The sequence below is a fragment of the Paralichthys olivaceus genome, chromosome 5, assembly GCF_024713975.1.
Source record: "Paralichthys olivaceus isolate ysfri-2021 chromosome 5, ASM2471397v2, whole genome shotgun sequence".
Classification (NCBI taxonomy): domain Eukaryota; kingdom Metazoa; phylum Chordata; class Actinopteri; order Pleuronectiformes; family Paralichthyidae; genus Paralichthys; species Paralichthys olivaceus.
This window is the reverse complement of record NC_091097.1, coordinates 9,862,030-9,885,975: the sequence shown is the minus strand read 5'-3', so window position 1 is coordinate 9,885,975 and position 23,946 is coordinate 9,862,030. Positions and strand designations below refer to the sequence as shown.

Below are 23,946 nucleotides of genomic sequence, written 5' to 3'. Positions count from 1 at the left end.
TTTTTATAAAATGGGTTGAAGTTATTAGGGTTTAGACAGAAAGTAATCATTCTGAACACTGGCTAAATCAAATGTGATTGTCCAGTAATAGCTTGAAAATACAACTATGCACAGTAAGCCTGTCACGCTCAGGATTTTGAGCATGGGGAGAGGGGGGGACTTCTGTGTCAGTTGTATCCATAGATCTGCTGCATATGGCAGTGTGCAAAGACACCCTCATCCACAGGGAAAAAAAATATTCTACACACTGAACCTTCAATTTACAGATCAAAATGACAGCTCCAGCCGGGGATGTCTGGTCAGCCTATGTGAACATCCTCAAACATCCCAGCGATATAATTAACACATGCCTTCTTCTAATGTCTTAATCTATTTTGTGAATGTGTGAATTGTTTTGTCACCTGACAACCTGACAAGGGTGTACCTCACCTGGGATTGGCTCTAGCTCCCTCTGCGACCTTCAAAAAGATAAGCGGTATTGATAATGGATTAAATTCAGAGGCCAAATATTTTCATTTTATGCAATAAATCAAATTATATTTGTAAAATCCAGATGTGGTGTGGAAACGAAAAGTCTGACAGGGGTTTCAAATGTAACAGCTACTAATGACAATTTTTTAAATGAATGTGAACTTGTTATTATTTAATTTTCCCAACACGTCTCAATATTAAATTAAATATGCAGCTTGTAGCTGCTTAATAGTTCTATCAGCTTCTTTTAGATGCCCGTGGTGCTCCATCAGATTGCACTGAACATCTGTTCTGAGAATAACAAGGAAATATCATGGGTACACTCAGTTGCTAAATACTTATCAAATCAACATAAAGACTGTCTGTTTGATTACTAGCATGTCAGGTACATCAAAAAAAGCACAGTGTATGCTAACAAATGTCCCCTCTGAGGTATAGAAACACACGTGTTACAAATTGTATTTACCAGGGAGCAGTTAGAATGTGTCACAAACTGAGAAGTATTTGCCTTACGTCAACTCTTCCACACTTAAAGACATCCGGTTTTTCTAGTGCCTTTGGTTTTTGTCTCAAGAAACCGTTTGGAAATTTATATGGATTCCAACTGTGCTAAGAAAACAAGCTCAGTTTCTGTCTAACAAGCTACTTCCCTCAGTAAAATAAATCAAACCCAATACTTTCTTTCTGCTTTGGTGCTCTTAAGCAACATTAATAATTACATGCTTTATTGGGAATGCCTGACAACTTGGTCATGAGAGGGGCTGTGCTTGTCACACGCTGTGCATTAAGTCATCATGATTACAGAGCTGTCCAAATGGGAGTTGTACCATATCTTTATCAATAATATAAGTATTTTTCTCAGACTTCATCATCTTGCCCCAGAAATGTCTGAAGCAGCTGAGTTTGTTTCCTCTTCTGTGCTTCCAGGTTAGACAAACATCACTTGGGTAAAAGAAAATATGCCTGTTGGCAGAAATGACATTATCATGAAGGCACCCCATCATTCTTGGTCATTTGAGCCAAATGCAAACAGGGTGAATGCATATGCAGGCTTATCTCCACTCCCTCTGACAAGCCTGAGGCTGGTCACTTCAGGGTTTTTGTTTGAGACGTCAACACCCTTAACTGTAAGAAATAATGAACATCCAGCAAGAGAATAAGGCATCTTTTAATAGCCCTCTGTCTCGCTGAGGTAAAAGCCAATGTGGAGACCATTTATAATGAGGCAATCATCAGGTGGACCCCGTGATAATATTGTCTCTCATAATATGCCCTGAAAATCTCCCGGCTCAGAAAACCTCCCCCCAGACAAGCAGCAAAACACTGCTTGTGCTTGTTACAACCGAGAAAAAAAAAACAACGCATTACATGCTTCTGGAGTGTCTGAATATTAACGTGAGTCATGCAAATTGCCAAAGGTTTTGCACACAACATTCAGCTGGGTTTGTAAAGATTAGTGGTGCCTGTTGACTTAAAAACGCACATTTGAAACCTGATCATGTGAACAACTGAGCAGAGGATTAATTGAGGGGAAAATTCTTTCTGACAGGCTTTTAACTGCCATGCTCTGATATAAAAACTGTCCATTAAAAACATTAATAACTCCATGCCCGTTTCAGTTCATCTGAGATTATCCCTGTGGAAGTCACCATTAGTTTCATCATTTCTCCAAGATACAAGTAGTGTGAGAGGCAAAGAGTGTGTCATTTCCACTTTAAACCACAAGTCCTTGTTGTGTGAAAGATGATTGTGGTGTGTAATATTAATTATGCCAACATCTGCTCAGAGATACTGCAGGAAGTGACAAGAATGAATGCACTGGGAATGCAATTATACAAAAAAGGTAGAAAAAAAACAAACAAAGCATATAAAATGCATTATGTCAAGATGAAGAACATTGTGGAATATAATTCAAAGTATTGCCTGCAATTCAATTTTTCAAGCTGAGGATACTTGGACATTTTATTCTAAAACTATTGCCATTCATCTGCTGCTAAAACAGCCTCCGCTCTCCTGTGAAGGGTTTCCATGAGATTTAAGAATCTGGCTGAAAGGATTTGCTCCGATTCCAACATAAGAGCGTTGGTGAGGTCAAATGAGAGGTGATCGTGGAATGGAGCAATTCACACCCATAGAAATACCAAATAATCAAACCAAATGCATTAAGTTTGCTTTTATTTAGTAGTCTTTGATGTGCAGAATATAAAACGTGTGTAATCTATTGGAAGGTATCATTGTCGTATTCTGCAATTCAGGGAATAAAAACACACAAACAGCTATATGAATACACATAAACTCAATCAACTGTTCTCCCAGTAATGTTTTATTAAAAAACAAAAAGTGAGGTGCAACACCCGATTAATGTTTAATGAAATAGCAGCCTGATATCCCTGCCCTCATTTTCCCACTTCACACCAAAGCTACATTAACACTAAATTTTACTGGAGCATATAATCATGTGTCACTTCAAGAAACAAACTCCCTCACTGACACTAGAATGAGCTGATAAAGTCACTGGAGAAGGCCTCTGGCTAAGTTGTTTCGAGCTTTCATCACATGTTTATTGCTTTAACGTCTTGAAGAAGAAAAAAATTCCCTTGTTTTATAACTGATGTCTGAACTTTCAGTGTAAGATTACAGCTTGTGTTTGTCAATGTTGTTTGCAGCTTTGGTAAGACCTCAACCTTTAACATTCCCACCATTCCATCACTGCTATCATGGGTATATATCGCTTGTATGTACAAGAGTCATTAGGTGATTAATTTATTGTATAACTTTACACACCCCGGTGTCCAATTCAATTTGTGAGAGGAGATTAATAGTGGAATTATATTCTTCAAATGAGCTGAGCTTTCTTTCATATAAAGGGTGGGTCCGTGTTAACTGGAGTGTAACAACTTCAAGGATTGGCCGGCTTGGCTGATGTACACAACAAAGACTGTTTGGTGCGTCGGGGATGATAAATCAGTGATGAGCTCACAGTGGGAGCAGGATGTACAGTAACACAAAACTCAGCGCATCGATTGCTGATGGAGATGAGACAACAGTTTTAGATTTCCAGTGTTACAGATAAAAAGGGGATTTAGATGAAGATGATATTGAATTTGACATGTGCTATCCAAAATGTTTTTTATTGAAACAATTTTTTTTTCATATTGGGTACAAGCAAAATTTAATAAAGTTATATACCTTCAGTGTTTTGCATTAGCCTGGGAGAAGCAATAAAAAGCTGCAGTGCAGTTTGCTCGGCCAAATCATCTGATCACAGCACCTAATTGAATAATGTGAAATGCAGACAGCTAGAGATATTGCAGAGCAGCATCCACATGCAATTAAAACATGCTACTCAGCCCATATGGACAGTTTGCTTTGACTCATCTATCCTCTGTGGTAGGAGTGTACCTACTTAAAGTGTTGGTTGTAGATCAGGGATTTTCATCTTCAGCAATAGGTTAGAATCTGCGTCTGAAAATGAGCCGAACGATGCAGTGTTTGAGCAGTAGAGTCAGTTGTATAATGAGACAGGTTTTAACGAAGTGGACTTCTAAGATATATTCCATCAGAAAATTAAATCAGGACCATTCCCCTCTGGCTATGAGGAATATTCAGATATGATCAATGTACAGACATTTGCTCAGTAGCAGAGGTTCAGAAACACACTGTTAATTTACATTTGAACTCACTAAATATTGACAAACATTGTGCAAGAACAACATGAACTTTAAATCAACAGACCATGGAGTCTGTACTTTGCTTTGCCTGCATTTATCAGGTAATAACATGCACATGGGGACAGTGGTGTGCACAGTATGTCTCTTAATGCATTATCCAGTCAGCAGATTTACTTTGGCAGACATGTGGGCCAGCCAAGCATTCGCACGGATGCCAAATTGGAGCCATAACACTGACCTAACATTACCAAAACGAAACCTGTTGGGAGTATCTGCTGTGGCTCAAACCTTAACCCCCTGCAGACATTTCAAATCCTCATCCAGTGGAAATTAGGAAAAGATAGCTGTATGAGCACAGATGCTACGAAAGGCACTGTTGAGGTACAGTGTGGATTACCACCATCTTACCACCCTGCTGCAGGAGGTGCAGCTGCAGCAGGTTTGCTAGGCGGCTACCTGAGCATCAACCATATGTCTGAAAGCATAATGGTTTCCACGGTGCCACAGTGACACCACATACTACATGGCCCCCTCAGATGTTTGTTCTAATCCTGGCTGTATGGCGAAACATATGTGCTGATTGCCTAAATGTATCAGCAAAGCCATTACTCAGCTAACTCTGCCAGTAAATTGTCTCATGTGGCCAACCATACTATCATTTAGACCCGAGATGGTGTGTCTGCTCTCAGCTATTGCTGCAGCCTTTGGACGCAGCATCACAGAAAACACGACACTTGTTTTAGTTTTCTCTCCTCAGATTCGCTGTCAGCGGAAATGTGACCTCATGATGCTCACAGCATTTTGTGGGAGCGATCGAGTGTGACTGCTTCAGCTAAGAAGTTAATCATTGTCTATATTTTGAAATTCATTGTAGTTCTTCGCATGGCCTCTCTGTAACAATCTACACTGAATACCAAAGCATTCCGATTCATATTCACAAAGCCATGTTGATATGTTTCGTCAGAAATGCACATAAACATTTAAAATATACCTACATCAAATGACAGCAGTGAAGTGACTGCACATCTTATACTCACTCAAAAATATGGTCTGTTTTCTGTTTAGAGCAGCAGCCATCTTTGTGTATTTAACACCCTTGTCTTTTAAACTAATTGCAAATAGCTGTGAGATACTGACGCACTCGGTCATTTCAGGAAATTACTTGAAAAACCATATGCGTGGAGACGACTTCACTTCCGTTATTGGATTTTGTTTTTAGTACCTGGTTCTTTTATGAATGGTAGCTATCCAAAGTATTTTGTCTTTTGTGCTAATTTAAATTCAAATCTATGTGCGTGACAATTCCGATTTAGGAACATTAACTTCTTCTGCAGCAGTAAGATGAATGAAAGTAGTTTGAGTCAAGTTAAATGTGTCATCTCATTATTTTTTTCAAGAGTTCGTAAAAAAGGTTTTATTGACGTTACTTACACCATTACCTTTTTAATTGAATTTTAATTGATCTCTCTTACTTTCCCAGAATAGAACAGAACATATGATGATGCCAAAAGAAAAAGAGCCTTTGGAGATTAAGGTTTAATACTTGGTTTTATTCTATCTATAAACATTTGACACATTTTTCTTTAAGCTCTCCCTTTGGCAGCCTGGATTACACAAGTTAATCTGTATATCTCTAAAACATTATCCTGCATTTTTCATGTGTGTTTATGGCGTGTTCACTTTCTGCATCAAACCACCTCTGTCGGGGAGATTAAGCGTGTGAGCAGGGGTTTACTGGAAGTGCTCAAACAGGCTGCTCGTGGCTGAGGGCTATACCATGATCCATTCAAGGATTACAGCCTCGTATCTTCTCCCATCTTGAGTATTGAAAAGCAGCGAGATGTTCAATGACTTGCGACAGCCATTTCACAGCTGAGGTGTTGTCTGTCCATTTCCTCAACGATAAAGAATATCTTCCTGTGGGTTTTGGGGCTTTAACCAGCGTAAGCACTGCAGAATACTGCCAGAATAAACAGGTTAGAGGTTCCCGCCAAGACTCTCTGTGCATTACGTTGAGATCTTTGCACGCTGTCTTTGAGTTAGAGAGAGCAGGACAGCACTTGCCACACTTTGATCCTGAAAATATTAAATATACATGACAAAAACCAACAGAACTCAGATGCCATCATTCCTCTATAAAGAGAGAAATTGAATGGAGTGGCTGTTTTCATGTTTTCTCTGTCACAGCAGGTTGAACCCACTTGCACCGCTGAGTCCGGTTCCTTTTCATGGTGGACTCTGTTTCTAATGCCTTCAGTCTATTCCAGTTATGAATCTGAACGAGGAGAAGACCCCCTTTGGGATTAGGGTATTAGATTAAATCTTACAGTGATTAAATAACTAACCATTATATGGCAAATTAATTTCCCCTGTGTCGTGTCATGCCTGGCTAACACAGTGCACCTGTGGAGCCAACTGTGAGCCGCTGATATTTGAGGCAGTGTTGGGATGAAAAAGCTAACCAGACCTAGCGCCTGGCCTCTGCACAAATGTCAGAGTAAAAATGGAAGACCCCCTGAGACAGAATGGTGAGTTGTGTACCTGTTTGCATCCCCATAACTGACACCATCAAAACAGAAGCAACCTTGAAAGGTTTTTTGTCAGATATAAGGGAAATTATTTTGTGAAAAACATGTCCTGTTCTTTGCGCTGTCTGCAGTAATAAATATAGCTGTCACTCAGCTCATTTAAGCATGATGTAAGTATGGCAGCTGTGGTTATTAAGCTCGTGTCAAATGAAAACATGCTTAAGGCACTCTGAACTGGTCAGAGCGGACGTTTATGTGGTGAGCAAATGGAATATCTGCCATGAAAATGAGCTTTTCTAGCTGGTTAAAAAAAAGAGAGAAGAAAAAAAAGCTCAGCTTTTGTGCACACACGATGCTCGGAGATAAATATATTATAAATGATAGCTCATATGGCAGGTGAACTATTTTAGCTTTTAGCTGTTCCCCCTCCCAGCAGACTGTCTGAATTGAGCAATCTCTGCCGGCTAAAGCACAATTTGGATTAGCAAAAGCCCTGCTGATAGGTCAGCTTAGCCCGTAATGGAGCAGCTTAGACCTTGTCTGCATGATTATAACATTCTCAGCAGCCTATTTCCTTGCATCCAGATGTTACAGTGCAAACATCGATGCCTTGCTGTAAGCTCCAAACAAATTTGGATCACAGGGACAAAAAATGATGCATGGGTTTAAAACATATCCTTGCATATATTTTGACAAGGAATTGAATAGCAATTGTAACTTTGACTAAATATCAAAATTTTGTGTTAATGTAAAATATTTCAAGTAGTGCTAATCTCTCAGTCGATTGATTATGAAGGTTATTATCTTTGCTGTTTCATCGCTTTGCTGATTCAAAGCAGCATAATGTCAACTTTAACAAAACTACTACATTTACCGCTGTGACACTTCATTTAGAAATGCTGGCAAATCTAGAATGCTTTTTCGGTTAATTGATATTTAGCAGCTCAGTCATGTCGCACACTCTCTGCATTTAAATATCTGTGGTTTCTTGCTCCAAAACTTCTCAAACCTGTCAGCAGTCATTTATTTTCCAGTTCTGTTAGTTGCTGCACCTTAAATCAGAGCTCCATCTTTATGGTTCTGCCTGTTGAAACACACAGGTGATGAAGTGAATAACACAACTACCTTTCACCTTATAGAAACAACCAGTGTTTGTGTGTAGCCTTGACTGCATTCACCTGTGTCAATTGAATCCAAGGGTGTATTGATAATAATTGTACATTGTGATTCCCAGCAGCTTTTGCAGCAAAATCAATAAACTGGTTCAAGATATGGCTAAAGGTTTTAAAGGTCCAAGACATGGCTAAAGGTTTTAAAGGTCCATAAGTGGCGTTCTCATTGATGGAAATCAGTTGAAAAGAAGATTACTCAAAAAATCAATAGTTTTCTTTTTTTTCCTTCTTGCAAATGACTATCCAAGTGTTTGTGCGAACTGTTCAGCCATTTTAAAACATGAGGTCTAGGTGAAGAATAAACCCTTCTTATGGCAGGTTTCACTCTCTTCACTTGGACTTTATCACCAGTTTATAATATGTCCCCAGCTCATAGCTACAGGACAGCCTGCAGCTCTTTGAATTACAGAACATCCAGGAACAATGGATGGATGCAAAGCATTGGGGTAATCTGCCGCAACCAATTAAGCTCCTTTTTCATAGGCCAAGTTACTTTTTCTTCTTAAACCAGCTGGAATGGCCTGAGTAGCGTACCTCCACCAGGGCCCAACAGTCCACTTATGAAACCACATTTAACTTCAAGATCTGGATTTCATTTTTATCTGCACAAAATTGCCCACACTCATAAATATCAGTCCCATAAATATGCCTTCTCTGTAATCCTGTCAACAAACATACAACAAACACATTTTCATCAAGATTGTCCACAACAAACATTGTTAACAATGGCACTGACACAATGAAGGAAGAATAAAAAAAATTCTAAGATATTGTTCTGAGGTTTAGCATTGGATTATCCCTTTTTGGGAATTGCAGGGTCTCTCCCAAACCAGGGAAACAGCCCTTGAAGAAAAAAAAAAACTACAAGTAACCAAGGGTGTCCACTTACTTTTGACCATATGGTGTTTTTACATGCATCACAACACTAACAACCTTTAAATATTGTACAAATGAATCCATAAAACAATACTTTCATAACTTCACCTTTAAATACAAACAAACATAAACATGGTGGAGGAAATAAAAACATATAGAAGAATGAATGACAAAATTTAAGTAAATATTTAAAGACAATGGTATGCACTTCTTAGTTAATATGAGAGCTAATGTGTTCCACCAGTGAGAGACAACCTGCCACTAAAATGCTTGAATCCTTAACGCTGTTTTTTTATTTCTTAGATAATCTGCATGGATTAGTTAACCTTGATCCATTCAGAAATATCTAGATTTCAAAAGGCTCCTGGTGGTTCTAAAATTAGCAGCGATAGGTTTCATCCCAGTGTCAGTTTTTACCACACTTTAGCTGTTTCCTCATATCTACCAATGACACATTCTCAGCCTCTTTCTCTTCTAACGCTTCACCCAACATTAATATTTCACAGTGAGTGTAGTGGGACTGGGCCGACCTGCCCAGAGGACCTGCCACAGCTGCTGGAAAGAATTTAACTTGTGCCACAGTGTTTGACTGGTCGACTTTCTATGGTGCCTTTACTCCCGAATTTTATTTTAAAACATATGTGAGACATTTTTGTGCAAAGAAAGAGAGAGAGGAAATGGGTAAAATTCACATACATAGGTAATAGATACGCTCTTTCATGCCTCCTCTTTTTCATCTCTTTTCTTTCTCTCTTATCGCCTGTCATGGGGATGTTGGAAACATTCGTGAAAATACCCAGAGCCTAGATGACATTTAAAAGTATTAACCTGCAGTGTTCGGTGAGGATGACAGTAGCGAGAATAACAGCGAGACAATTTACTGACAGCATCATAATATTATATAGTACCTTATCACACAAGATGTTCACCATTGTAAAAATGTAATACAGTGTTTACAAAGGGCTTTCAGTGCCGTATCGTAAAGATGATTGTGTATCGTCTGAAATCATCTTAAAGAAATCAGGCTGCTGGTCACTCAACAGAATACACTCTCACCCCTCCCCAGAGAAAAAAAATAATTTCCGTTCGTCACGGCAAACTGCTGACCAAACACTCCACATACATTGCGCTTTTTTAAAACTCATTTTAAAGACCTTGAAGTTGCATGGCCATTCTAATAACGGGATCAATACACTTTCCGCTGGTATTTCGTGTCGGTGTGCTGCTGTTGCACGTGTGCCTATTATAACGCGGGGTCAAACGTGAGTCACGATGCAGTTGTAGCACTTCTGCTGACGGAGACGCTCCTGCAGTGGCAACGCACAAGAATTATGATTCAATGACTTTTTTATGCAGTTATTAGTCCACTGCTGTCCTTCATTAAATCACCCTAATAATTAGATTTAGAAAGAAATTAAACAGGGAAGAGCAGGGACACTGTAGTTAAATGCCTATAGTGTTAATGATTCTAATGGATGCATAACAACGAGGTGATGTACAGACCATTAGTAAATCTTTCTTTTTTTTGCCAGACATGCAATCAGCTAGAAATGATCAAGATCTTACCTTGTGTTCACTGGATCAGGGATAAAGAGAGTTACATGCCGGAGGCAGCTCATTGTTGGATGTAAAACATTTAACTGCAGCCTGCAGACCGTATAGATAAATGACTCTTAAATCATAATATATCCCAGGGCCTATTTGTATGAATTCAAAGTTATGGTTTGACAAGTTCACTCAGCAAGCCAACACTTGTAGTGTGATTATTTTATGAATATTTATGGCTCCGGTTTATCTTTGTCAACTAATTCCAATGACAATGAAATACCTGCCGAGCTCAGAGCTGGAGTCACGGTAAGCTCTCAAATCTGTAAAAAATGCTGTTAAACTATACATTTACATTTTAACTATTCAATTAACCATGTTACATTTTCTTCCAATGAGCTGTTGATATTGTAATCTGTTAGATTTAGAGTCTAGCAACAAAAGGGCTTTTGTAACTTAAACATGTTCTACTTGAGGTTGGTACTAACAAATTAATTTAGATTTAAGTTAATACATAAACCCCATAATAAATAAATAAATAAAAACTGCTAAAATATGTGAAGAGCAGTGATAGTTTTACTGTTCCACAGACATTCCAACATTTCCCAATAGTTTAAAACATTACCCATTTCTGCAATATGTGAAATGGCAGAAATAACAAGTTTGCCTATCATACCTTCTCCCTGATATTCATCCTGACATGTTGTGAATCACCTTAAACTTCTCTAAAAGTGGAAAGCTGCAGAGTTTCAGCTGATTCACTGAGTGTAGTTCTGTCTCTATTACTGTGTATATGCACTTATCTGTCGCACAGAAAAAGGCAAAGAGTTTGTGCAGCCTCCTCCTTTGTGATGTCACACTGACCTACAGCTCCATAATGAAGTGGACTAAAAAATGGAGGAAAGAAGTGGCTGTGATAGGTAATTTCTTGGAAAGGTTCATGTTTAGGTGTTTAACAGATTGGGGTGCCAAAATATAACCTCATGCATTCCACCACATTTATATATATATGTGTGTGTGTGTGTGTGTGTGTGTGTGTGTGTGTGTTAAACAGAGACAGACTGCCTCACCTTCCTGAACACAACATAGTACACCAACACAGAACTATATAAGGTTACATTATACAAAATCTTCATTTTATGTCTTTGTACATTCAGAAATATGTTTTTCTTTTGGTTGCAGAGAATGAAATATGCTCTTTACTTTGCTGTGACCTGCTCTGTTCTAGCAGCTTCTGATTTCATCTTCTGCACCCACACAATTACTGATTCATTGTAAGATATTGTTTGACTGCAGGCTTGGTGCATGGAGCATAATTGGTAATTAAAAACAACAAAAATGCTCTTATTAATAAAATGACAATTTTTAATTTTACACACATATTGTTCTGGGCTTGTTACCTTAGATGAACCTTAATACAAGTATGCTTCACAAGATCTAACAAATGTCATGTGGTCATCAGTGAGCCCGGCATTTGTGTAAAATGCTGCTTCATACATTGCAGTCAGATTCATGCTGTGTAGTTCATGTGGTCAGCTTCAGGGAGATGATTGGACTCTGAAAGAAACCAGACATTTTTCTAAGGCTAGGAAATCTATCATGTTCAAACTGTCATATTAATTGGTTCTGCTTAACTGAGCCGGATCTGCAACATTTTGCGGATGTAAATTTTAGCCTTTGACTCTGACGTATTCAGGTGTGACTTCCAATTATGGAAGATGCAGAGATGAATGAAAAAAACTTGGAACAACGCTGTTTATGTTTAAACTAAAATCATGTTACACAAGTCGGCACAGCACATTAAACAATACACAGTTTTCATGTCGTATTTTCACGTCAGAGCTGTATCCTGTGAAAGTGGCGAGGGATGAGCGGGGACCAACACATCACCAACGCTTGTTTTTGTAGTGGCAACATCAATAACAGAATATTGAGGGCAATTGTGATCAAATTGAATGAGTGTAGCCTGAAGTGCTCTCAACCGCACATCCAAAGGCAAATAAACAAACAAGCAAATGACAATAAAAGAAGCAAATCACCTTCAGGGCTCTGGCAGACTGCTGCTGTTTTCTTTCAGAACAGATGAGCCAGTATAAAAGATTATTATTTAATGTATAGGGTCTGTACTGTATATTTAGGTCTGTGAGGAGGAACCAGTCCCTCTTAATAGACACACTAACTTTAAAACTAGACACGCTGAAGTGGAACACAGCAATGTCCTTTGAGTCTTTGATTTGAGATAAGATTGCATTGATTCCTCCATGGACTTGAATACAGTTAAAAATAGACTAACTTTCAGGCTCATATATACAGTGTTGCAGACTAATGATGGGGGGTGATGCAGCATTCCAAACATCCTCGCGGTTTCCCTCGTTGCCACGTTTTATGTCCAAAGGGCATCCGAACACAGGCTCAGATCTCGGCACTGCAGTCTGGTGATGTGGGGAGAGAGGTACCTGGCTTTGCCCACTGTTGGAAGCGGGACAGTCTTCAGGGGATCCCAAGAAGAGAGCTGGGAATGAGGTTTTGATCAGGACCAGCTGTCATTTCTGTCCTCAACTATTCTGCAAGAGCCCACAGTCCTGCAGCAGTGCACGTATAATGGGCTTATTTAGAGTGGGGAGGCTGTGTTGCGATTTTAATTAATCCCACCATTTTATTCTTCTTGTCATGCAGACATGGTTTGCTTGTCACTAGAACTAACTGAATTTAGGAGACACTAATGGTAATAAAGTTGATTAATTACTTTTTTAGAGGATAATTTGGCATATGACCAACCACCAGGCCCAAAGTGTTATATTTAATTAGTGAGGAGTTTCAAGGTGAGTCTGTGTAGGTGAGATGACGGACTCAGTGGTTGTTTGATAAGATCTAACAAAGTTATTTGTGCCTAGACCTAACAAAGCTAAATCCACGACCTTAACTGATTGATACCATTGTTTACAACTGTTCTACACCAAAAGCAGAGGGAGGAACAGAACAAAAATATACTGTGGAAATATCTCTCATCAGAAGAATTCTAAACTTGGGCAGAAAATGTTGTGTTCATGTAGGATCAGATAGCTCAAAGAGTCGAGAACTAGAAAATAGGTTCTTTTAACAGGTCCTGAAGACTTCATGTTCATGTTTACCAGAAAGGTTGTGCAAATTTTATGTGGTGGTCTCATTGGAGCAAAGGCAGAAAGAGATTGAGGTTTTCACATTTCTCAGTTTAAAATCAACACAAACAAGACAACCCTGTCTTCTGTAAATTGCATCAAAATACATCTGAACGGAAACAGCAAAAACACGAAGGAAACGTAGTCGTAACTGGACCATGTTTTATATCAACGTTGTTAAGTTACACATTTAATATCAGACCAGGAAAACATTGGTACACCAATCTGTATGCCAGGCCAACATTATTTTTAATCTGCTTTATCGCTGATCCGAATCAATTTCTAAAAAGGTTGGGCCAATCACACCCGTGTATTTAAAAAAGGGTGGGCCGGATACAACGATTGACAGAGGAGCCCAAGTGGGAGCAACGCCAAAGCATTTTCGACAAAAACCAACAAAAGGGCTGATCTGTGTTCCCCGAGAAAGGCTCTTGGAAATCTAAAACAAACTGAAAACGCCCGACTTTATAGCATTGCAAGACTGTTGTATTATACTGATCATATTATTACGATATTATATGGCATTATATTACACACATATTGCATAATTTGTAGCTTTAATTGTAATCAAGTGGAAATTGAGTGTATGTTGTCATTTAGTTTAAAGGAGAATATGGAGAAGTAATAGGTGTGAGTCAGCAGTGTGAGACGCAGCGAGATGGTTTTTATATTTGAATTTCCAACTGAGCTTTACAATCTTCAATTCAGTTACTGGATGTTTAATAAAGGCAGAATTGGATCAGTAAGTTATCATGAGATGTGATATAATGCTGCTGTTTCACGTTCAAGATGAAATTAGAAATGAAAGAAGTAATTATAATAAGCATCTACATGGAGCATGACAACAGAAATAAAGGTTCATGTAAAGAAAAATGATCCAACGCAGGATTTAACCTACAGCAGATCTATGTATATTACAGAACTCGAGCCACTGGTTGCCCCGAGGCGAGACCAATTATAGGATCCTTTCACTACACTCAGGGTGAAAAGGTCAGATTGAGATTGAGGAAAAACAAAAACAAACGCAACCCTCCACCATTACTGGAGCCTGATCTGATCACTGAGAAGGGCAAGCTACTCTGTGTTTGTTTTTCTTCTAAAAGTTGCACCTTAACTGTGACAAAACATTGCCTCCCACTCCATAACAGACCCACGAGGACCCTTTGCTCTGCCCTGTAGGCTTGTTTTTGTATGTGCCAAGTACGCATCCACTTGTGAGCAGACTGAAGAATGACTCATTTGACCTACCATTTTTTTTTCTCTTTTATTGCATTTATTTATTTCTCCGCTGCTCAGTTAACTCATGTTTTTGTTCTTTGTGCTGCTGCAATCACAGACTTGTCACTCAGGGTGGAATAATGGGATTATTCATTGCAAACTGACCACAGATCTCTCACTTCAAATGTCCTGACTGACTATTGTTGACGAATAGCTGCTCACACCATCAACTGATTTTTGCATTTGCATTCGGACTCAGAGTGCCACTGAAATACAATTACCATTTGTTTTCCTCTCTGTTGTCTGCCCGCACTGGAGTTCAAGGCCGTTTTCACACCTGAAAGTCTGGACCAAGGTTCATGTCTTTGTTCAGTCGTAAACATTTGATCTGGTTAGTTTTGGATTCACGCAAGCAGATCCAAGACCATCACCCATTGAAAGATGAATGAGCGGATTCACTTTGTTAATTTCGTTGCCACTGAAATATACATTTTTTAATACTACCAGTAAAATGACCATCCCCGTCATTCAAACTTTATATCGTCAGAGACAATCCTGTGAGCAGCTTCCGCTTTTTTTTTTCTTCTGTTTTTTAACACTGTCTCAGTCTCCTGCAATTGGTCCGAAAGTCCAAACTAACTTCAAAAGTGGTGCTTTGAACCATGGTTCAGTTCGGTCCTGATTGAGACCACCTTTTTTGTTGGACCTTATTTTTGTCAGTTGATCCAAGGCACCTCTCACACCCGTTACACGGTTTGGACTGAACTCAAAGTCCAAGATCGGTGTGAAAGTGTTCTGAAAGTGTTACACCATGACTTTTTTTCAAAGAATAGTCTTCATAAAGTTGATGACTGATGGTGGTTTCGTCTTTAAACATCTCCTTCATTCAATTACATTTTTAAAATTTTTCCACAAAAGCAGAGAGATTCTTGCACCTTCGTGACAGAAGCATTACTCTGTGTTACTGAGTCATTGATGACAGGACACAAAAGATGAGACGTTTCATTATTTCACACTTCCGAATCATCATATCATTTTTTTTTAAGGAATTACTTAGAGGATCAGAGCTGTTTTAGTCATGCCCACATCTCTGGCACTGTCTTCAAAACGTGCTCTCCGAGGACTCAGGAGCTTATTATGAGTGGACTCCTTTAGAATAATTGATTGTATTTGACATGACATGGAGGGAGCTTGGCGGATTGATGCTCTGCAGTCGGGTCGTGATCAATCCAAATGAGAGACTGGGGGAGCTTTTATTTCTCTGCCAGAGTTTATTAGAAACAACTAAGCTCCTCTGGAGAAACTCGATTCCTCCAGAAACAGCTTGGACCTATTAGTATCTGAGAATGTAAATTAGTGTGATCCCTCACCTCATCATGCCTCAAAATATTCCCCCTGCACTAGTTTGACAGAGCATAATGAAACATTGAGTTAAATGTCTGGGCATGTTCCAGCGCACTTGGCATGAAGAGTTATGATTATCTGCGAAGATTGGTTTCTGTCTTAACCAACACTAAAATTTGCTGCGTTTTGGTACACCGCGCGTTCAGAATGACAAATCAACCCTTAGAGACGACTGGGCATCTCTGAGAGTTTTGCGTGAGGGGGTGTGAAATGGACATGTTTTCTTGTTACAACTGGTGTTAGAGCATTTTAAAGATCAACTTTCTGTATTGTTACATATTTGACGGATTTCAGTAAATGCTGTGGCTATTTTAAGTATTTTTGCAAGTTGCAGAACGGTAATGAAAATGCATTCTGAGCAGTGAAGAATCATAGTTATGTATGCATCCTTATATTCCTCAATGCAACAATCTTGTAGGCATATTGCTTCAGGTTTCCCATGGTGGGGATCATTAAAAGTTACTCTGAGCTTGAAGAGCCTCTGTCTTCACACTTCCGTTTGCTATGTAAATAAAGCTTTGGACATGTGTGAAATGCCAGAGAGTAGGGTAGTAAACAGCAGATGGTTTGCCAGGGCTCTTTAGCGCTTCAGATTTTATTTACCTACCCACCTGAATGACCTGTGTTGAGCTGAGCAGCTGATGCGAAGAAAAACAAAAGCGAGAGTTAACTTGTTTTTCCGGCTCCACAAGACTACAAGGCCAGAGGAGTCATTTGCCACGCACGGAGAAATCTGCTTGTTTATCAGCATTTTGATTTTTTTATCCCGCTTCACCCTCCCACAGAGATTTTAGATGCACATGATCCATGACTGATTCCCAATCAAAATCAACAGAAGTATTTGGCTTGTGCGGTTTCCATTGTTTTATAATTAAACGTGTGATGATTAGCATCAAGCTCAATGAGGACATTAGCTTGTTATGTGCGCATCTTCAAAAAGGTAACCTTGGACATTGTACATCTGTCCTGTCAATTGGATATGCTCCAAAGATGCACAACACATTACCAGTGAGATGCTGCCGCTCATGTCCATAAAGTAGGATAGTGGTTGTTTCAAGGTGATTCGCTGCGGTATATTTGAGCATCTTTTTTACTACCGCACATGGTGATGTTGCGCCCTCGGACCACCAACTGCACTTTGTTGTTAAGTGGCAGACAGAGCTGAAGTCCTTGAAAGGTTACAAAAATCTTTATCCATTCATTATTGTGAGGAAGGAAGACTTGAATAAGATGGAATATAATGAAAACTAATACTCTTTCAAGTCACCATTCTATCTGTAGATATGTTTAATATCCCATTACAGGTCCACAAGTAACCACAGTTCTATACCGTCAAGGGACAAACATAATCCAGAGGGAAATTACCCATCAGGAAGGCAATACTGTTACTGAGATGCAATTACCAGGCCACTTGTGAGACTTTCAGCCCAGTATCCATGGGTGCATGCGTGTGAGGGTGGTCGATATGTGCATAACAGCTCTTATGTTTTGCAGGGTAAATTGGATTCTTTGCTGGAGAACAGTTAATTTAGAATATGTCCAAGATGCAAATGATTGATGTGACTATATCGTTACAACCATAGGTCTGTGTTGCAGGGCAGACAAATGGAAAAATATTTTGCAGGGAGAGGGAAATAGGTTTTATTCAAAAATCATGCAGAATTGTCTGCAACTAACTCTGTGAGTGTCCAGTGTGGAGTAGTTGAGATTTTGGTTGGCTGTTTTTTTTTTTTTTTAAATACGTTAATTTCAAAGCAAACATTACTTAATTTGGGAGGAAATAAACCGTCTGAGTGCTTTGATTCTACTTCCCTTTACATTATATTGTGGAGCTCCTGAGCTCGTATTTGTTAGTAGTTAAATAAATGACGTGTCTCGCAGAGGATTTAATGTACCAATTTAGCACGGAATCGCATAGCCTACAAACAAAGAAAACAGCACGGATTGCAATGAACATCAGTGTAAACATTTGATAAGGATTTGCTTGAGGCAAATGCTATGCTTTATTACTGATACAAAAATAGAAACTGGAAACAAGACATCCTTCTGTGCATATAATGTACTTGCCTCCGCACCGTCGTTTCCTACAACTCATTCTCGGCAGCTGAGCTGAACATAATATTTGTGGCAATGGCAAATGACTTCCCGTTATCCCCAAGATAAATTTCTCAAAGCGGGGACATTTCTATTGTACTACAAATTATCACCTTGAATCTGATAATTAATCACTCCTGCCTTAAATGAACTGCCTCGAACCATAAATGTAGTGCAGAAAGGAGAAGAAAGGAGCTGCGTGCACCCATTGCAGGGGAAGTGCATGTGCATTAGAAATAAAACTGCCTGCACAGAGTGTGAAGCTAGCATGCATAATAAATGTATGACAAAACAATACCCCAGGCACCCCGGTATTAATGATATGCAGTGAACTCATTATTAAAGTTCCAAAACAGCTCCTGGAGTAACACAGATGGAGTCAATTAAGCAATGAGCACACTTGCTTGCCTGCCGTTTCATCTTCTTTCTTTTATCTCTTGCATATTACTCCATGGATGTAATTAGCTGTATGTTTCTCCTCACAACATAATGTCCGGTGATAATAACTGTTATTTTCACTTGTAATTTCAAATAATGTACTGCTTAATAAATGTACCAGATTTGCTTGCACTGTGTCTTTGGGTATTTCCCTTGCACTGCAAGAGGTGCTCTGGATAATACCGTGCTAAGCTATTCTTTTTCTTCTGCTGTCTGTTCCCAGAGACCTGATGCCTTCGACACTGGAGGGGCAGATCACCATGGAGAAGACACCCAGCTACTTTGTGACTAACCATGCCCCAAAGCGCATCCACTCTATGGCCAGGGACATCAAGCTTATTATAGTGGTGCGTAATCCTGTCACCAGAGCCATTTCAGACTACACGCAGACTTTGTCCAAGAAACCAGAGATTCCCACCTTTGAGGTTCTGGCTTTTAAGAACCGGACGCTGGGTCTTATAGACGCCTCATGGAGCGCGTTGCGTATAGGAATATATGCGCTCCACCTGGAGAGCTGGATGCAGTATTTCCCTCTGTCCCAGATGCACTTTGTCAGCGGGGAGCGGCTGATCGTGGATCCCGCCGGTGAGATGGCCAAAGTCCAAGACTTCTTGGGACTGAAGCGGATCGTCACAGACAAACACTTTTACTTCAATAAAACTAAAGGATTTCCCTGTCTGAAGAAGCCAGAGGACAGCAGCACTCCCAGATGCCTTGGCAAGTCTAAAGGGAGAACTCACCCTAAAATTGACACGGACGTGATTCGGCGGCTGCACAAGTTCTACAAACCCTTTAACATGATGTTCTACCAAATGACCGGACAGAACTTTGAATGGGAGCTGGAGGACGACAGTGAATCCCGTAGCTCTCAGGACTAGTAGACTGCAGGATGGCACTGCGCAGCCACACCACCAGCCTTCTCACTAAAACTTGTCTCGCTTCGTCTACAGAGAGAGTGCTTGAGCACGCCAATCAGTCATGGCTGTCTTTGCAGTGTCTGTACCCATTAGCAAGAGTTTACTGACATGCTTTTTCTCTCCCTTCAATACTAATGGTCATGATGGAAAAATCATTATTGTATATACTAAACATAAAATATATTTATATTTGTGAAAAGGAGATGATTTATTCCTTTTGTTTTTAAAGCATAGAGCTGATATAAAAATCATGTTGACTATGGCAATGCATGCGATGAGTTAAGTGTCCTTACCTCATGAGACCTAAGGGTAAACTCTGCCCGTTTTTTCTCCCTTTAGTTTTCCTGCAGTTTCTTGCCCTCACACCCACTCACCAGCATTCAGCACAAAAAATGTTCTATTTCAGTGGCTAAGGCCAATAAGAGCTTTGTATTATTTCTTTCAACACTGTCCAGCTGCTTTAGAAGAGAGAAAAATAAGTCATATAGTAGAATAATCCTTTGACATGGGCTCATCTTTTCAGCCGTCCATATTCTGAGTGACAATCCTTATTATTTTTTTTGTCAGTCTAAGTTTACCAAAGTGTTAATTTACTCAGTTTCAGCGTTCTAGTTCCTCTGCACTCATTAATTGCACACATATTCAATAAGAGAGCTGATGTACAGTGGCCGTCATCCAATAATTGGATTGTTTCACTGCATAGTCGAACATTAGCATACTGATGACCATGCACTCAGTTGTGGTGCAGTATCAGTGGTTTTGGCATAATTTGACAAATGAATCCATGTACTACAAATACCAAGGGTTCACTATGCATCCTGACAAAAAACAAACAAAAACTATTTCCTGTTACCAAAATGCACCTAAAATATCAACTTACTCTCACTTGAGTTTTTGCCTTGTTGACCCTCTTACTTGTCAGAGTAATACATGTCAATGAGGGTGAAGAACATCGGCAGAGGACCGAGCAGAGATTTGTTCACAAACATCTGCTGCGACGTGCTCTTCTGTCATTAGAGATTAATGGCGTGTTAAATAAAAGCGCTGCTGCTGGAACAATGTCAATGTCAGAGAGAATTTGCTGGTGCGGAAAAACCTACATACATGCCCAGGTAAATTACCAAGTAATTACTGTATGTACTTAGCTTGAGTGAACTGATGTCTGCCAGGGAAACGTGCTGTAACCAGAGGTTTACTACCAAACACTTGTGATCAGCAGGACTAACTGGGCAGAAGCTTGTGCTGAAGATAACAGGGTTTTGCTGTGAAATGCTCTTTTACTCATGCAATGAAATATCAACATGACCCCATTATCTCTGCTTTATTTTGTGGGTTTTTTTGCATAACTCGCTGTGCGTCTGTGTGTTGTCTCTGGACTTTTCATCAATTGAGACAATCAATACAGTCAATGAGTCAATAAATACAGTCTGCTATACATTACTGGTTGCTACAGCTATGATGCATTGCTCTGTTAATCCTCCCTGTTCTCTGGTCATGGATGGCTGGATTGGTTCACTCTCTGCAGACCTCTCTTTCACCCTGGGGAGGCTGGCACCAGCAGCTACTTACACAGAGCAATTGATTCAATCAAAGTAAGCACTATACTGCCCTTTGTAGCACCAAGCCTGAACACTTACCTTGGAGTCTTACTATCCCACAGTCACAACTTCCACTTCCTTTTTTTTTTTTTTTTGCAGCCATACCTTGGTGTTTTCTTGACAATCTCTGTGTCTCTGAGCTTTTTCTTCCTCTCCCTCACTTTCTTTCCCTCTCTCCACACACGTCATCCTCTGAGTCGATATGGGATATGTGGGAAGCTGCAGTTCTCTGTATGAAGACAACCAAACTGCAAGCAAGACGTGCTAATACTCAAATGAAAATCCTACAGATCATATGTACTAAGTTTCAGTTAAGTCGCAGTCTATTGCCAAACGAGGAAACACAAAGGAGATTGAGCCTATGGTTCACTGATGAAAGCATTGTAATATTTATGCAATATTTTCATCTGGTTGACTGATCATAAGGTAATATTTCCTACTGCTGCAGTGTTGTATTGAAAGCATTTATCTGGTGAAAAACCTGACTTTTCTTATGATGTAGTCACAGCAAATGCAATGTGTTTATCAGTGGAGCTTGGCACTTACCGCTATCGTTCAACAGTCATTTTTGGCATTTTCCATCAGTAGGTCAGTTTGAAATATTGCAGGGAGTAATGGAACAAGAAGGAGCAGCCACAGTGAGCTGTTAGATGAAGAGCTGCAGGCGACAGGCTGCACACCTCCAGCTTCTCAGCAAGAAGGAGAGCAACTCCTTTCACATCGCCCTGCATGCTCACAGACTCGTGCTGTGTGCAGCACAAAATCAGATCATGGTTGCTCACAGAACAGTGAAAAAAAAGGCCATGTATTGCCTGGCTGCTTTATTAAAATGATTTTTTTTGCTGCCCACAGAATTCTGGGAGCTGTAGTATTAAACCACCAGCAACTACAATTGTAGCCAAATCAACCAGGTCAGAAATCTTTGAGATTGCCACATTAAGCCTTTATCATTACTTATTTATTCACAATTTTCCCCAAGCTTTAGAACATGAATAATCAACCCTCTAAACCAGGCATTCACACAGTGTAGAGATGCTCAAAGAAACCGCACAAGGCCCCCTACAGTGTTATTTGGACAGATGAGGACTATGTTCATCTATGAATATGCACTTGTTCCGTCATTTGCAATTCCAGGATCACATGCATGAGGGAATTCCTCTCTAAAGTTAAAACTTGGCTCCCACCACTCATTAATAGAGACACACACACACACACCTTCTTTTGTACCACTTGCTTGTTTTAGGTAAAGGCAAAGCACTGTGATCCATCCTGCGAGAGCTATCCATGAAAGACATGCTAAGCTGTCCTTCATGTGTCCCTCCCGGTGGGGGTCACGCTGTGTTTTGTGGTTCATCAGTGCTCACAGCATCAAGCGAAGGAGACTGTGATGATAAACGAGCATCGCCCACTCATCAAACTGACAAGTAAGTGTTGTTGTTTTAAGAAAAGAAATCTACAAATTCACATATCTCATTCATTACAGACAATGTGGCAAAGAGTTGAAACAGTTATTCATGGTATGAAAAGGTCACCTGTATGTGCATGGAAGTAATTTGCACTTGTACAGAGTACAACACTGTTGGCAGGTGTAATCTGTGTGAGAAGTGCTTTAAAGTGTTTTATTTCACTTTGAATGTTTATGATGTATAATTATATACCGCTGAATGGAATAATGAAAGCGTTCTGCAAAAAATAGCTCAGTTTGAAGAAAAACAAGTGTGAATAGTCTGGCTATGGAAGCATGTTTGCAAAAAAACGTTGGTAGTAATGAAGTTTCAATTACGACCAACTAATTGGTTTTTCACTTCATTTGAGTGAATGATTACCGACTTTGTTAAGAGGCACGATGGTGTCAACTCCCACAACTAACTTTTCTCTGCTCCACTGTGTTAATTTGTCTCTAAATGTTCTCTTTTGAATGCCCGCTGACTCCCCCCCCCCAAAAAAAGCAAAAGAACAGGTGCCCACTGTGGAGGCTTTAAATCCTGCAAAAGAACAATGCATGTTTGTTCACTGTTAACATACAGTAAGAGTTTATCTGCAGCTGTGAATCGCTGCAAAACAAATATCGACAAAATGGAATAAGCGCAAAATGAGATGCAACTCTGCACCCTCCCTGCACGCTCATCTTTTTCATCTCGTAATAAAATCCTCCGTTTATCCATACAGCAATTGCATCTGCATGGAAATTTATCCAATGGTGGCTTTACCTGCGACTGATCACCAAATTAAGGATGAAGCGCAATCCTCCCCTCGCTTAGTGCAGTCACATTTCCTCTAATTTTGCTTTTGTCTTCAGGTGTGAAGACGTGTGAGGCGGGTCGGAGAATGAGGACAATGCATGAACTGGTTGCCAAGGACAACTCGCACGCCGATCACTGAACATATTGAGATTCACAACCCAGACATAAACGTTTATCTCGGCTTCCTCTACACGACTCCTCATTTCCACTTTCGCTGTATTTCCCATGAATCTTAAACTGGTTCAAGTGTTGACCTGCTTTGTGGAGCAGAGACAAAACTCCATTCAAATTCAGAGCTGAAACAAGGACTGGAGTTGCCATTACACCGTCCACATCAACAGGAGTAAAATCTTTATAGTAATTGTGTTCAATTACACATGGGTCTTAAATTTCCAGATGAACCTAGCTCCTTATATTTTTTGCAGACCAGAGTCACGTACAGGTGTCATCATTTTATCTGATGCTCTTTACCGAATCAGGAAATTCCCCTTCAACCACCTCAGGAGAGGAAAGACAGCCTCTCATAAATTGTGACTCAGAAGCCAATCTTCTGCTCTGTGCTGTTAGGTCGATTTCACATCCGTCGCCACTCTCTGAGACCATCCTCGTCTCG

General features: G+C 39.8%; 1 protein-coding gene across 1 annotated transcript in view; it reads left to right on the top strand.

Moving 5' to 3' along the window:
- The window catches only part of hs3st4 (heparan sulfate (glucosamine) 3-O-sulfotransferase 4), a 71,031-nt gene extending 50,099 nt beyond the window's left edge, over positions 1 to 20,932 (top strand). The window contains exon 2 of the mRNA XM_020094450.2: positions 18,799 to 20,932. Coding sequence (XP_019950009.2) covers positions 18,799 to 19,453 — 655 coding nt within the window. The 3' untranslated portion in view covers positions 19,454 to 20,932. The remainder of the gene's footprint in view (positions 1 to 18,798) is intronic.
- The last annotated feature ends 3,014 nt before the right edge of the window (positions 20,933 to 23,946 follow it).